Source organism: Lynx canadensis, chromosome D3, assembly GCF_007474595.2.
Source record: "Lynx canadensis isolate LIC74 chromosome D3, mLynCan4.pri.v2, whole genome shotgun sequence".
Lineage (NCBI taxonomy): Eukaryota > Metazoa > Chordata > Mammalia > Carnivora > Felidae > Lynx > Lynx canadensis.
This window is the reverse complement of record NC_044314.2, coordinates 65,337,734-65,353,620: the sequence shown is the minus strand read 5'-3', so window position 1 is coordinate 65,353,620 and position 15,887 is coordinate 65,337,734. Positions and strand designations below refer to the sequence as shown.

The 15,887-nt window shown below is 62.1% G+C and overlaps 1 protein-coding gene across 1 annotated transcript; it reads right to left on the bottom strand.

The window, feature by feature from the left end:
• Positions 1-260: 260 nt before the first annotated feature.
• On the bottom strand, positions 261-12,023 carry SCARF2 (scavenger receptor class F member 2). Its single transcript, XM_032595429.1, has 11 exons — positions 11,854-12,023; positions 6,901-6,959; positions 6,692-6,793; positions 5,980-6,499; positions 5,655-5,873; positions 5,383-5,511; positions 4,663-4,766; positions 4,462-4,579; positions 4,126-4,256; positions 2,772-2,924; positions 261-1,954 (listed from the first exon to the last, which is right to left on the bottom strand). The coding sequence occupies exons 1-11, from the start codon at positions 12,021-12,023 to the stop codon at positions 1,053-1,055; spliced, it is 2,607 nt and encodes an 868-aa protein (XP_032451320.1). The 3' UTR covers positions 261-1,052.
• Positions 12,024-15,887: the final 3,864 nt, after the last annotated feature.

Here is a 15,887-nt window from a genome sequence, read left to right as displayed (position 1 = left end):
GCTCCCTGTAGCCAAGGGACTCCCAGGCTGCTAGTTGAGAATGGAGTGGCCCAAGGTGGGTGCCCAATAAACTTGAGAAAGAAATGATGGGCGGATGGACACAACCCACATCCAGCTTAGCCCCTGGAGAGCCACACCTGGGCTTCCAGGTTCTGCTTAGGTAGAGGAGTCTTGTGGGTGAGTGCGGGCTAGAAAAGGTCACACAAATTCTCTGAGGAAGGAACCTTGCAGGAGGAAGGTTAGATAGGAAGCAGGCAAAGCACAGGAGAAAAAAAAGGCACTTTATTAAGAAAGCTTTGGCCAAGCCCCTGCCGGGAGGAGCCCATCCTGGGGCACCCGGATGGGGTGGGAGCAGCCCTGCCGGGGGCCTATAAATACATCTCCTCGGGCTACTGGAGTTGCCCTTCGGATTCCCGCGGCATGTGGGGTGGTGGGGAGGCCATCAAAACCAGCTCGACAGCTGAGGGGCCGGGGCTAGGGAGGCTGGGGGCGCAGGGAGGGGAAGTGGGGGGCCAGGCCGGGCCCCGGGGACGCTGAGCCCTTTGGGGAGCAGAGACCAGCTCTCCTCCCCAGGCTCCAGACAGATGCCCTGAGGCCTGGCCAGGGAAGTAACCCTCGGCTACGATCAAGGAAAAAGCCCTCCAGCCAGAGGCGCCAGGCCTTGGCCAATGAGGCAGTCGAGACAGAAATGCTTCTGGCCTCGACCAATGAGAAGGTAGCCCTGGCCGAGTGCACTCTGGGCCCGTAAGAGGTGATCTCCAGGCCGAACCCTCCTGTCTTCGACCTTTGAGACCCTGACTGGTCGGAGCCCTCGGCCAATGGGAAGGAAATCGCCAGCTAAGCCCGCCCGAGAGCAGTGCTCCAATCCAGGAGCCGCCGCTGGAGCCTGAGCCAATGAGACCCGGCCTCCCGCCTGGCTGCTCCGGTACGAAGCCCCGGGAGGCCGCCGTGCCCGGGCCGCCGCGGGGCGCGCCGGGCTGGCGCATTACGCGGGGTGGCAAGCAGCGCTTCTAAGCCTGGGGAATCTGCGGGCACGGCCGGGCTGCCGCCTGCTACAGGGTGGGCGCGCCCGCCCTGCCCAGGTCGCCCGCCGCTTCCCGGCTCTTCTTGCGCGGCGGCTTCTGGATGGGGGTCTTCTTCCTGGGGGTGTCTGGCGCGGGCGCGCCGGCTGCCGCCTTCTCGGGCCCCGGGGCCTCCGGCGCGGGGGACGCGCGGGTAGGCGAGGCAGGCAGCACCGATCGCTTGGCCTTCTGCGGCGGCGCCGGCTTCTCTCGGGGACCCTGCGCGACCGTAGCCCCTTCGGCGCGGCCCAGGCTGCGAGTCTTGTCGCGCAGCTCCGCGGCCAGCATGGAGGCGACCTCGGGCGCTCCGCGCGGGGGACCGCCAGCGTCCGTGGGCTCTGAGAGGCCAGGGCCGCGGCCCCGCGCCCGAGCCCTAGGCGGCGAGGGGGAGGCGAGGGCAGGCCCCTCCTCCGCCAGCCCCGGGGGCCGAGGCGTCGGGTCACGGGCCCGGGGGCTGCTGGGCTCATCCGGCCGCGCCGACGTGTCGCTGGGCGTCCGTTTCCTCTTGGTGGGGCTGGGCGCAGCCTCGGGTCCCGAGAGTGGCGGAGAAGGCGCACCGGCAGCGGCGCCGTGCTTGCCGTGGATCCAGGACACCTTGGGCTTGGTGGCAGGGTCGGGTGGAGGCGGCTTCCTGCGCTCGGGAGATGGCGAAAGCGACAGGCCTCCAGCCTCGCCCCGGGCCCGCGCCGGCCGGGCCTCGCGCCGGGCCACGCGCGCATACAGCGCCCCGCCGGGCCCCTCCACGCTCGATGCCGACCGCTCGCTGTCAGAGGACGGGGGGAGGGGCGTCGCCTCCTCTGCGGAAGCCAGCGTGGTCACCAGCGCGGGGGATGACGCCAGTGCCTCCGAAGGGGCTGTGGGGGGCTCCGCGTCCCTGCTCTCCGTTGCGGTCTCTGACAAGGGAAGAAGAGCTGGCAGTCACGGCCTCCACAGAGAGCTGGGCCATCCAGCCTTCAAGCAAAACCCTGCCTTTCCTTCTCTTCCCCGCCCCAGCTGATGCTCAGTCGCCCTGGTATCCAGACATGCCTGGCGAAATCATAGCACCAACCACAAACTTCGTTCTGAGACCCAGGGTGTGAGGCCTGGTCCTGGGGGATGAAGGGCATGTTCCTGAGGCTGAAGCCCCAACCTGGGCCTGGCCTTGCATCCCTTCCCACCACATCCCCAAACCCGAGTGGGAGGGGAAGTCGGATCATCAGATATGATTCTGGAACACCTGCTAGGTGATTCATTATTCCTCATAAAAAGATAAGGCTTCTAAGACTCAGAGAGGTTAGTTGCCTGCTCAAGGTCACCCAGGGGGATAGGAAAGGAGAGAGGCCAAGGCCACAGCTAGTCAAGCTCCTTCCAGGTGTTTGTGGGCCAAAGCTTCAGGCAAAAGTGTGCCCCCATATCCCATAGACCCCTGCTCCTATCTCCTCTGCCATCTTCTACCTAGGCCCAGAACCTTCTCTATGAACGGTCTCCCAAAGAAGTGAATCTGGGCTGTGGCTAGAGACAGAAGAGCCAACCCACCTCCCCAGACCCTACCCCAGTCCAGCGCTGAGCAGCACAGAACCCCATTCTGCAGCCTCAGCTCTGTGTCCAACCCCTAGCTAGGAGTATCACCACGCCCTTCCTCCCGTGCTGCCCGTCCCTCAGAGCACAGAAACCTTTTCAGCTGAAACATTTCACTGGGCTGGAGGGAGGCCCAAGCAGGGCAGTGCTCACCTTCATGGGGTACACAGTACACAGGGCCTTCATCAGTGGTGTCAAAGGAAGAGAAGGAGGCCCGGGAGGACCATGATGGAGAGGGCTGCTCCAGCCCTGAGGGTGGCTCCAGGAAGCTGCAGTTGAGTGTGTTATCCAGGTCGTGGTGGGCCACTGGGGAAGGAGGGAGGCACAGCTGCCAGGGGCCCTGCCCTGTTCCAGCCTGTGCCCTCACTAGCCCTCCTGCAACAAATGACAGAGTAACCAAGAACAGTCCTATCCTAAGACTGTGGGTGGAGCAGGCAATTCACCAGGCAGAGTGACACTAGACCAAAACAAGATGGGAGAATGGGTAGAGGTGAACTAGTAAAAAGAAATAAGGGGAAACAACGTAGTCAAAGGTGCAGGGTTAGTGTGTGCTGCTAGGGAGCTGAACAAGGATGGGCTGAAGCATTGGAAAGAGAGGGCTGGAGAGAACACCTGGCTGGGACAGGCCATCAGGGCCTCCAAGCCATGTTTGGACCCTGCCCTGTAGGACCCAGAAAGACATGAGGTTTTTTGTGTTTTTTTGTTTTTTGGTTTTTTTTCCCAGCTCAAATGTGCAGTGGTGAGACCACCCTTTGGCTCAGCCCATTTCAGCAGACTGAACCCCCGGGGCCTAGCCCCAACAAGTGGGGGAATCTCAGAGGCCAGCTGGCCTATCTGCCTTTCACAGTTGAGATGTGGGGTCCAGCCCCACACCTGTGTCCACAGATCGCACTCTGCTGAGTGGGCCAAGGGGTTTTCTCAGCTGTCTCCATCTTTATCTCCCTTCATCTTCAGAAACAAATAGCAAAAAGGGAGTCCACTCCTGGTGTGTCAGTGCAGACGGAGAGAGTCTGCACGTGGAGTCCTGACTTAGGGTTGAGAGTCGGGAGACCAGCCTGCCCACTTTCCAGGAAGGACCCAGAGCACTGCAGGGGATCTAGGTGGGCAGGGGGCGGGGGGCGAGGAGTGCTCCCTGTGACAGGGCATTTCCATGCACAAGTTTCCCCTGCCCCAACCCCCGTTCACCTGCAGCTACCCACCAAGACTTCTAGTGCACTGCTACAGATTGTAGGGGTTCTGCCCACCGGCATGTCCACACACTCCAGATGCAATCACCATCACTCACCCAGACAGGGCCCAAACCTCCCACATTTGCCTGCACACCAAGGACTCCGTCCTTCCTCCCCGGGCTCGCCTACCTCAGGAAACCCTCTTTCCATCCCTCCCCAGCCCACCCACACCAACACTCAAGGCCCGCATTTCCTACACCGACTCCTTCACACCCATTTCCCAACAGCCTCCTGCATCGGGAAGTGTTCCCCCAGAGACCCCGTGCGGATATCCTTACCTACAACCTTCGGCAGCTTCTGCCTGCGGAGCGGGATCCGGGGCAGCTTCATGCTGATGCGGCTGAAGCGCCCGCACAGTCGCTGCGGCGCCTTTTTCCTCCCGAGCGTGAGCTCCCTGCGGGGGCGGGGCCTGAGTAAAGGGGTGGGGCGGGGCCTGGATGGGACAGTTTGATCTCTGCTGGAGCCCAGACACAGGAAGGGCGGGGCCTGAGCTAAAGATAGGCAGTGCCACACCCCCGGGCGGAGCAGGGGCCTGGAGCCGCCTAGGGAAGGGCGCGCAGTGCCACTGAGAGTTCGGCCTGAACCCGAGACAGCGGGACGACGTCGAGCCTCACCGGCGCGCCGGGTCCTTGCCGCGGCAGGCGCAGCAGCAGCCGAGCAGCGAGAGCAGCAGGCCGAGGAGCAGGGCAAGCAACGCGCCCGCGCCCATCACGCCCTTGCGCTGGTTGGTCTCTGTATGGGAGGGCACCGGGGTCAGCGTGGGTGCCGGTACTCCTTGCGTCCCCCTCAATACGATGTCCCCCTCGACCACTCACCCAGGCGGCAGGCACCAGTGACCGGGTCGCACGAGTCCTCGTGGCAACTGCAGGCCTGGGCGCAGTCCACGCCATGGAGCCCAGGCGGACACGTCAGGTTACAGCTACGGGGACACGGGATCAGGGAGGGCCACAGCAGCCCCCCCACCCCGTGATGCCACCTGCCCTCGCCCCTGCCGCGAGCCAGCCCGGGTTCCAGAGCCAGGTTCTCTAGCTCTATTCTCTGGGGTTTGACGCCCACCACCACCGCCAGGCACACACTGAACGATCAATGTTTTGGAAATGATACGTTGCACAACCAGCGGGATGGGGTCTGGGAGACAGGGCCTGTGGTCACCCAGACTCAGTGTCCACTTCTGGGGCTGACTCTTGGGTGGGTGAGAAGAGGGGCTGCCAGACCAGGCCCTTGGCTATAAGTGGAGGTCTCTGCTCTGTCTGCACCAGCTTGGGGTCACCTCAGTCGTGCAGTCCTCAGGAGCCCACTGACCACAGGCCGAACTGGTTGCCAACCCCTTCTCTGAGCACCGGCTGCACACCAGAGCAGGAAATGGCCCCAAAGAGTCTGACAGGACTCCCTAGCTGCGGTAAGCGGATCTAGGCTGAAGGGCCTAGTCTAGTCGCGTCTCATTTAGTTGGTCACCATAGCAGCACCTGGGGTGTAGCTGGAGCCCTGTGAGGAGTACATATCCCCTAACCCCCTTTGGGTCCCTGGGCACTCACTGGGGCCCATGGACTCCGGGGCTGCACAGGCAACGCCCCGACTGGAAGTCGCAGTGGCCGCTGCCGCAATCGGCGCACACGAATGCACAGTCCTCGCCGTAAGTGCCATTGCTGCACTTGGTCTCGCACCTCGGAACGCGGGGAGAGGGAGTCAGTGGAAACGGAAGCAAACAAACCGAAAGCCCATAGTGCGCTCCGCGGAGAGCATTCGGGGATTGGCGGGGCTGGGGCTGCGTGCCTGGGATACGTTCGGGCATGGGCTGCTTGCTCACCGGTCGCCGATCCAGCCCGCGTTGCAGCGCGTGCACTTGCCGGTGACGTGGTTGCAGGCATGCCCGTCGCGGCACGGCGGGCAGCGGTGGCCGCAGCCCTCGCCGTAGAAGCCGGTGGCGCATGGCTGGTCACACTTGGTGCCGTTCCAGCCTGGCTCGCATGTCAGGCAGCGGCCCTCGGCCACCGTGCAAGGCTGCTGGCCCTTGCACTGGCCGCATCTGGGGAAGGGGCGGGAGGCTAGGCGGGGCCCAGAGCCACCTCACCCGGGTCCCCTTCGGCGCTCCGCCCCCCTCCTCCCCTCCCCAGCCCGGGGCCCGAGCTTACCGGCGGCGGCAGCCCAGGCCGTAGAAGCCGGCAGGGCACGGCTCCCGGCAGTACTTGCCACGGTAGCCCGGCTCGCAGGCGCACGTGCCGTCCACAGGGTGGCAGCGGCCGCGAAAGCATTGGCAGTAGCGCTCGCAGCGCGCGCCGAATGTACGCTCGCGGCACTGGCAGCGGCCGCTCTGTTGCTCGCACGGCGATGTGTTGCAGGCGCACTGATTGTTGCAGCTGCGGCCCCACCAGCCTGCGTGGCACAGGCACGCGCCCGTCTGTGGGTCGCAGCGCGACGTGGCGCTGCAGTAGCACGCGCTGGCGCACTGAGCGCCCCACCAGCCAGGCTCGCAGCGACACGCGCCGCTCCGCGGGTGGCACACGCCGTGTTGGCACTGGCACGCATGCTCGCAGCGTGCGCCCCAGCGCCGCGCGTGACACGTACACTGGCCTGTCACATCCTCGCACTGCCCATGCGGGTGGCAGATACACAGCTCCTTGCAGTCGGGGCCCCAGAACTGGCGCGGGCACTCTGCAGGAGCGGACGGAAAGGGTGTGAGGCCAGGGTGCTCTCGAGGGAGCCCAGATCCAGCCAGAACCTACCCGCGTCCCGCCCTCCGCCTTTGGGGACCCTCCCCCCATGCTGGATCCCTTTCCCGGATCAGACCGCTCCCACTCACAGGCTCTGCCCCGCTACCCAGCGCCCACCCGGATCCTAGCTCACTGGTGTCGCAGTTGGCACCGAAGTAGCCATGGCGGCAGCGGCACTCGCCAGGCCGCACGCACACCTCATTCTCCGAACACGTGGAGTTGCCTTCGCACACCGCTGCGGACAAAACGGGTCTCAGCTGCCGCGTGTGATGCCCCCACACTATCCCCTCTTCCTCTCCGTGCCCCCACCCCCTGCCCAGGTCCCCAGTGTGCCCCACTCACCGACCCCACACTCGTCCCCCTGCTGCTTCCAGCCGGTGCAGCACGTGGGCTCCTGAGAGCTGCAGGCAAAGAAAGAGCTCCTGAGCCTGAGCCCCAACCCCTGTCCTTGCTAGGGCTCCCCAGCAACATCCACCCTGCCCTGGGGAGGTGGTTATGGAGGCCTTGCCATATGCCAGGTACTGCTGTAGGTTCAGATTTCCAGCAAATAAGACACACACTCCAGCCCTGGGGAGCAGACAATGGGAGGCCGCAGAGGGCAGACCACCAAGAGATCTAACCTCCAAGAACTTCTCAGTCCCTTCTATAAAGGGTCTTCCCTCCCCTCCCCATTCCACCTAACTCCTCTGTGATCCACCCCCACTCCAACTAGGCCTGAGAAAAGAACCCCAGGTGTCCCAGAATGGGCTGGTGAGAGAGGTCCTTGAGTCTCCAGGACCTGCTTAAAGTGACATCACTGGAGGTGGGGGTCCGGCCAGGTGGGTGTCAGAATCTAGCTGTGACCTGGACAGCTGGGACTGGTGGGGCCTGACAGGCACACCTGGATACCCGGTTGGTGTCCACTCGGTGGAGGGGCAGGGCACACCCTGGGAGTCCTCCATGACAGCAAGGAAAGCAAAACAGTGAGGGCTCCAGAGCACCAGGGCAAGACTTGGAATGGAGGGAGGAGATATTAGAGCATCTACTTATGTGTTTTAAACATCTTATTGTAATTTTATTTGGTTTTACAAGGTACATGACGTTAGCTCAGTAGGAAGTAAATAACAGAACTGTTGCATTTCAGGATAGTACAGCCTCCCAAACCCCTGGGCACAAAAGTTTGGAGGCCCTGCCAGAGTGAAAGGTGCCACTCGAGAGGGCGAGTGGGGGTTCACAGGGGATGTGTCCACATTTGGGGAACAAAGGAGGCTGAGAAGAAGGAATGGACACTCAGGCTGCAGGTTCGTGGGTCCCAGCAGACCTAGAACTTCACCCAGATCCTGAAGTCACAGAGCAGCCATTGCTATTTGAGAAAAGGAGTATGCCCCTTCAGGAGTCTGATCTAGAACCAGGATGTGGTGTTGGGAGGCAGTAAGGAGGAGGCGTGAGACCCTGGTGGGTGGGACCAGCTGGGAAGGGAAAGGCTGCAGGTGTCCATATCGTGCCCGTCAAAATGCCCCCTATCCCTTCCCCAGCAGAGAACAATGCCACACCTGGGATGCCACCCCCCCCCAAACGGTTTGATTCTCCCCCAGTCCAAAGATGAGGAACCTTGGGAACAGGAATCATAAAATCCCAGCCTGCAAGTGATGGGCCCAGCTTATTTTCCACAAATGAAACTGGAAACCAGACCCAGAAACACAAAGCAGGCTTGGCTTTCCCGCACCCCTCACCAGGCTTTTCCACCCACCCAGCCTGGCCGCAGGATGCATACATGCCCATCTTCAGGGGAGAGCCAGGTCTGCCAGCCTATCACCCTCCTGCCTTTTCTGCCAGTTCTGAGCCCAGGTTTCTGGGTGGGGAGCCTCTGTAGGTGTCCCTTGTGTAGGTGGCCTTGCCAGCTGGCCAGCTGGGATGGTGATGGCCCTGGAAGCACTGACCACTTTCTGCCCTGGCCACATGGCTCTGTGGCTAGGAGTCTGGTGTCAGGGCCACATTAAGCTGGATTTGATGCCTGTGTGACTTTGGGCACAGAACTTAACCTCTCTGACCTTCAGACTCCTTATTTATAGAAAGGGGCCCATGGATCTGGCTGGAGTATTCAGAAAGCACAAACTAAGAGCTCAGCCAAGGCTGTAGTCTGCTCTCCAGTCCATGCTGTGCAGGCTCCAGGAAGCTCCCTGAGTTCACCTAAGTTCACCCCCAGCATGGGAGGCACCCAGGTCCCACCCCAGCAGAGCTAACACCCTCTACCCCCAGCAAGGAGGGAGCCCCATGGGAATTCAGCAAGAGCATGAGGAGGAGCCTATGGGATAGCTGCTTTTCCTTCTGGGACGGGTTGGCAGACAAGACAGGTGGCAAGCCCACCCTCTCAAGAACTTACAAAACTGAGATGAGAAAAATGGCCTGGTGCAGGGGACAGTTCCTACACTCAAACTGTAAGTTGGTGAGACCCTCAGGAGCCAGGCTGCAGGTCGGGCCAGGCCCCTTAGCAAGCACGCCTTGCTTCGGGCTGTCCCCTCTAGAGATCACAGTCACTGCCATGATTCAAACCGTGTGATCTTGAACCTGCAGCAAAGCACCCGTTTCAAAGAACTGAACTGCTTGCTCACTGTGCCAATGTCTGTCCTCATTCTCTCTCCAATCCAGCCTGGAGGCTCCTCTGCCCACCATCACCTGGAATCCCATACTTCCCTGCTTTCCACCTGCCCCGTGGACACCCCTCCTCTGGTTTCTGTCCCCCTCCTTGGCTCTGTCCTCACCTCTCCTCTGTCCACTCCCTCAGGATGCTCCCCTGGGTCACATCTAGATGAAGCACTGCAAATGCTCAGAGCCCTCTCTCTAGCGGGGCCCACCTCCCCAGACTGAACTCCTAGCCTCCCCCCAGAGGAGCCTTCCCCATCTCAGGTAGCTCCATCCTTGCAGGTGGGGAGGCTGAAACCCCAGAGCACCCACTCTGTGGTGACTGAGACTCCACTCACAGCACACACCTGATTCATAGGGAACCACGCCGCTCTATTCTCCAAACTGGATCTAAGAAGGGATGAGCCATTTCTCCCTGCTCTGCCCAAGCCTTGTGAGAGCCCACCTCGCTCTCCCTGGTTTCTCCTGGATGACTTCCTAACTGGTTCTCCCTTTTACCCGCTTAAGTAAGCCCTGTTCATCTGCCACCTGGCAGCTGAACATGGTCAGATCCCACCCCTCCTGGGTGTAAAGCCGCTGGGGGTTCTCGTGTCCCTCAGAGAAAAAGACCCACTGTGGCCTGCCCATCCTCATTCTTCCTCCACTTCTCCTCCACCATCCTCCTCCCAGGCTCTGCCCCGCCCCCATGGCTCTTTTCTGTACTTCCAACAAGCCCTTTGCACTTAGAGCCTTGCCCCAGGCACTGCAGGGCTCCACCTCCTCTCCTGCAAACCTCTGACTACTCATCACCTCCCCGTGGGTCTCCCCAGATCACCCTAAAGAATACAGCGCTCCCCAACTGAACACTTCCTACCCAGCACTTGCTAAATATCAGATGACTTTCTGTAAGTCTCCTCCACTGCGAGGACAGTGACATTTGTCCTGGCCGCTGTATCGCTGCTCCAATCACAGTAGGTGCATGGGATTTTACTGGCTGCCCATCCGCTCCCCTCTTCAGGTTCTCCTGCCTCTGGGGAAAAGGAACCGCGGGTGGGAGCCTTGGAAGGGTATTGAAAGAGATGGCCCAGACCCTGAGTGGACAGTGCCCAGAGTGGCGGTCCTTCCCATTAACCAGCTCCACACAAAATCAGTCTTCCCCTCTCCACCCCATGAGGGGGACACCACCACTAACCCCATTTGACAGGGTCAGAGTCAGGCTCAGAGAGGTTAAGCGATTTGTTCCCAGTCCACACAGGTGGGGAGAGGTGGCATCTGGCTCCGAAATTCAACTCTGGGCTCTGGGCTACTGAAACAGGCCGCCTCATGGGGAGGCGTCCAGGCAACCGGACATGGAGCGAAGGGCTCAGGCTCCCGACAGCTTGAGCCTGCCACCGGATCTCCCAGCACGGAGCCCCATCGGGGAAGGAGGACTGAGCCGGAGAGACAAGGCCGTCAGCGATCGCGCCCTCCCCCTCTCCAGGCACGGCCCCGCCCGCCACTGCCACTGCATTCCTGGGGCCGGGGAGGCCCGGGAGGCGGCGGCGGCGGCGGCGTCGATGTGAAGCAGATGGCGGGCCAGGCCGGCCCCCGCCCCGGAGGCGGGGCTCACAGTGGGGAGGGGTCTGTGCGCCGCGGGATCCGAGCTCGGAAACCCCGCGCGGCCCCCTTGCAGCCCCTTGTCTGCGGCGACTGCCAAGCCCCCGGACGCGGCCTCCCATAGCCCTGCGGCTCAGGGCCCCCCGACGGAACCCAGACCGGAGTCCCGAGGCCGCCTCTCCAGCTTCCCACCCGCGCGGCGCCCCCCAACTTGCACCAAGGCACCCCCATACGCCAGCTCCTTGATCCCGAGAGCGGAGTTGTTCTTGACCTCGCTGTGGCCCCTGACCGGCCGACCAAGTCCTCTGACCTCTGCGCCCACTCCTAGCGTCTGTCCTCCGCTCTTTTCCCTCCGCGCAAGATCTTCGGCCCGCCACTTTTCCGCGGGGCCTGCCCATTGCCTGTCCCACGCTGGCTTCCCCAACCGACACCTCGTGGCGTCCCGTCTGCGCGGCCCTTCCGCGCACCCAGAATCCCCACCGGGATTTCCACATCTTTCCGACCGTGGTGCACGTCATTGTCTTTTTGAATCCCGCTTCTGGTCCACTCTGAGCGCAGGCTCCTCAGTGCGAGCTCCATCACCATCCTCCTCCCACCCGCGCCTGCCTCTAAGATACAAATCTGTCCTTCCGAGTCCTGCCAGCCTCAAGATGCGTCGGCTCCCACCTCTCAGGAGCGCTGCTCCATCTCCACTCGACCCTCACCCTCCCTCCCGCCTCGAGCCACACTCGTGCCCGGGGCCTTTGCACTTTGCACATACTCTTCCATCTGCTTGGAATGCCCTTCCCCGACTTCTCCCTATGGCCTTCACAACCCGGCCCAAGGGTTCCTTTTTCAAGGTCTGAAATCTCAGACACCGTCTGTCACCCTTCGGGGCGCCTACTGCACTCCGTTCTCCCATCGGCTGACTTCTCGTCTGGGGTATCCTCGGATGCACCGTTGTGGCCCGGTGCCCAGGCTCGGCCTGGAGAGGAGTCTGCGTCGGCGAGGGCGGCGAAAAGGTCTAGAGCGTTTAGCTTAGGAAGGTCCCGGGTGCCCCCTCCCCTCGGCCCCTAGCGTCCCCCTCGACCCCCTCCCCCAGCCAGGCCGGGCTCCTACCCGGGAGCACGGCACACGTTGCGGCCGCGCGGGTTCAGCTCCTGGGACGCCGCGGGGCCGGGCAGCAGCCAGAGCAGCAGCAGCAGCAGCGGTGGCAGCAGCGGCGACGGCGGCCCCCCGGCTCCCCGGCGCCGCGCCGGCCCGGCCCCCCGGGGCCCTGCGCCCTCCATGCGGCGCGGGGCAGGCGCGGGGCGGGCGCGGGTGCGGCCGCAGCGAGAGCGGCCGGAAGCGGAGTGCGCGGCCGGGCGGGGGGCGGCAGGAGGGGCGCCGGGCCGGGCAGGAAATTCCACATCGGCTCCCTGATCCCGGGCCAGCCGCGGCCGGCCAGGCGGCAGCGCCCGCCCCGCGCGCCAGACCCCACCCTCCGGCCGCGCCGCCGCCCCTCCGCGCGGCCCCCGCCCCCACGCGGCCGCTAGCAAACTTGGGGGCGAACTTGGAGGAGGCCCGCGGAACTTTGTAAGAGGGAGGGGCCAGCGCGGGGGAGGGGGGGGCGCCCAAGGAATCCCCTGTCCGCGAGCGTTTCCGCTCCCTCTCCAACCACCCACCAGAGAAGCTGCCCCTGCGCGTTCAATGCGCAGCCAGGCCCGGGGTGGGAAAGGGGATGGGGATGAGGACGCAACTCACGGAAGCTCCCTCGGCCCCCAGGACCTCGGAACCGGCCGGGGGAGGGCGGCCCAAAGAGTGCCCGGGTCAAGGCCGCAAGCCGGCCTCTCCTCCCCGACGCAAAGACCTTGTAGAGCTGGGTTGTTCTGTCGGCTCCTTCTGCTCACTTCGTGCAAACCTTGCAGAGGACACCCGAACAGGATGCTTGAGGCCTATGGGTCAACTCGGTCTGGACTTGAGGCCTGGGCAACGGGTGTCTTCGTAGGTACGGACTGCACACGTACCCAGACGATAGCATGGCCCAAGAGTGGGCTCGGATAGAAGGTGGAGGTAAATGCAGGTGGGGGCAAAGGCAGAGGGAGGAGACGGGAGTATTCCAGGACTGAGACCCTGTAATCCCGTCCAGGGGTGAAAGGTGAGCCTGGTTGAAGAATTCTAGTTGAGAAGGCTATTGGATCACCAGTGGAAAACTCCAAAAGATGGAGTTAAGGGTGGAGGCCTGGGGGTTCCTGCATCAGGAAGAATGGGGGTGACAGTATAGAACGGAGCAGGGGCAGTTGGGTGGAGGGGGTGAGTTGAGAGGAACAGGGCCTAGGGGGACAGGGAGGAAGAGGAAATCTGGGCCCAGGAAGCAGAGGGGTGGCCAGTGCTCTGGGGCACAGACCCAATCCCAGGACCCATGGAACAGGAAAGGTAGACAGGCCTGGGGGTGGAACAAAAGGGGGCATCCTGGTCCCAGCAAAGATGAGCTTGTCTTTTGCAGACTTGGGAGTTGGTGGGAGGACCTGTGCAGGAGGGGGCACCTGTCTTCTCTTGAAGAGCAGGCTGAATACAGACTCCCTGAGGAGGGAGAGGCAGTGTCCTTCCTCACTTATGTGGAGGTGATCCGAGTAGAAGGTGGCCCAAAGGAGGGACTTGGAAACATGGCCATTGGAAGGCCCAAGACTGTGGGCATCACCAGGCTGGCTGGAAGGGAGACCTGTCCAGGGGAGGTCAGAGGAGGGTGAGATGGGAAGAGCAGGGTAGGGAGCTTCAGGGGTTGGGGCCCTTCCCTCAGCCTTGCTGGTGAAGGAGGGAAGCCAGAGGCAGGTGAGCTGGGGGGAAGGGGAAGGGGAGGGGGGAGGGGAAGTTGCACCCCTGAGATCACAAACACTTCTTGGAGACAAGTAAACAGGCTGGCCACTTGAGGGCAGCTCCGCCTGGGCACGGCCCTGACCTCAGCAGCACCCTCCCAGTGCTGGGGCCCTTCCCATGGAGGCCCCTGTAGCCTGCCAGCAACAGAGGCCAAAAGAGGCCCATGTGGCTGCAGGGTCTGCCCAGCAGCTTGTGGTAGCCCAGCTCCTGGCTTTAGAGGCACAGGCCCCAGGGCTTTGGGCACTCACCCCAGCTGGGCTGAGTTCATGTACAGATATCTCAAACTCCATCCTCTTCTTTCCCTTCCCTCAGAACTACTTGCCACCCCCAAATTCCCACCTCTGGGAAGGGCACCAGCTGGATGATGCCCCCAATCCATGCCATCAGCAAGACTTCATGAATGTTTCAAATCTCTACCCACCCATCAGTGTATCACCCAGAATAGTCTTTCTAATCACATCTGACTGCCCCCCACTGCCTGCAGAACTGTCCCTAGCCTCATCTCACTCAAGACCCACAGTCCCCTACATGTGTCCCATCATGGCCACCTCCTAGTCGATGCCAAGTTCAGGTGTCAAGTGCAAGGCCCATGTCTGTCCCAGCCACCACATCCCTATCAGGAGATGGAGAAATGCGGGTGAGTGATCATCCCTATGGCTGGCCTGGTGCCCTGTGGAAGCTGTGGGTTCACAGGCACCCACGGACTAACAACCACACAAGACACACCATGGTGTCCAGAGCCTGGGCCTACCCGTTCCAGCCAGGATGGCTTCCCTGGGGTACTTGAGAGGGTGAGGATTTTGCAGAGAGGGATGAGCATTGAGCTGAGTGAAGGTATGAATGCTGGGCCTGAGAGCCTGCCAAGCTGGAGCGCCCAGGCTGCCTAGGTCCTGAGACAGGAGGTGGGGGGGGGGGGGGGGGGGGGGGGGTGGATAGCCATGAATGCCTCCACATGGGACAGTGGCGAGACTCAGGGCTTGCGTCTACCCCATCCCATGCTCCACAGGGCCTCACAGATCCTCCTTTCCTCCCCTGAAGAGCAGAGGTCTCTTATAAAGCTGTGGCCGCACCTTGATGGCTCTGGGTAGGGGGATGGAACCAGCAAGCCCGGGGCACAGCAGAGGGGGGTAGGCATTTCTGGTTTCTCCTTCCCAGAAACTCTGGGGTCTGTAGGAACTGCCTCCCTGGCCTGCAAGGTAGTGGCAGAGACAGGAAATGCTGGGTTCCTACTGTGAGCCCCTCAAGGAGCAGGGGAGAGGACACTGAAGGATGTGGCCATCCTGTCCCATTAGAAGTGACCCATTAGGGTCAACACTAGGATTGCCACCCGAAGTGTAAGGGCATGAGATCATGTTGTGGTCAGGGATTGGGGGCATATTTGCACAGGGGTACCCGAGCCCCAAGAGACAGCTATGAAGATCATACATATGGTGTTGAGCAGCACAGCAATTCCCACTGGCCTCACCCCACACCCCAAAGTCTTTAGGGTACCTGGATCCTACCCTCTTCCTTCCATCAAGTAGCACACACTGCCTCTCTGCTCTCTTCCATCCACGACAGGGTGCCAGCTGCCTCAGGCTCTGGGCAAGGCACTGGGGTACAGAAAGAAGCCCCAGTTGTCCCCATGCTCTGCCCGGGAGACTTGGGAAGTCACAGATCACCAGCAGGGTGTTGCTGGCAGGGAGGCCTGCCGTTGGGAGTTTGCAAGTACAGAAACTACAGCAGGAGGGAAGGATGTTCAGGTAGAAGCTCAGCTGTGGAGAAGCCAGGTTGGTGCTGGAAGCTCAGCCCATTCGCTGGTGGCCCAGAGAGGTTCCCATCCACTGTAGCAGCATGACCCTTGAGACGGTGTGCTAAGAACTCAGCTAGCTAGTGAACCTACAGGAAATGCAGCTCTCCCCTTCCTATCCCGGCCACACTCAGATCCAGCAAGCTGGGGGAAGCCTATCGTGACTGGGCTTCCCTCCCCTGGCATGGGGCAGTTTTCTCAATGTCAGGCTGGGCTTTACTTGGGGCCAAGAGATTGCTAGTCGAGGTGGACCCAGGTTCAGAGAAGAGCACCTCACCAGAGAAGGTGCTCCAGCAGGCCAAGCGACCACTTGTCAGCAGACCAGGGTAGGTTTCCAGGTTTCCCAGTAACAGCCTCACTAGCTGGGGGTGTACTGTGCTTCTCCCTCAGAGGGGGGCTCCTGGCTTCCCACTGCCACTCAGCAGCTCTGACCCTGGGAAGCCCGGTGGGGCAGGCTTGCACGGGCTATGAAAGGAGTGTGGCCATGGCCACAGAAAAACAATTCACA

Bases quoted from the DNA above. Each gene is read 5' to 3' on its own strand.
- SCARF2 (XM_032595429.1), bottom strand. From the start codon at position 12,023: ATGGAGGGCGCAGGGCCCCGGGGGGCCGGGCCGGCGCGGCGCCGGGGA. The intron at 5,512-5,654 runs GTGAGCAAGCAG...CCGCGTTCCGAG, and splicing joins GCGGGCTGGATCGGCGACCG to GTGCGAGACCAAGTGCAGCA. The intron at 4,257-4,461 runs GTGAGGCTCGAC...CCCTTTACTCAG, and splicing joins GGCAAGGACCCGGCGCGCCG to GCCCCGCCCCCGCAGGGAGC.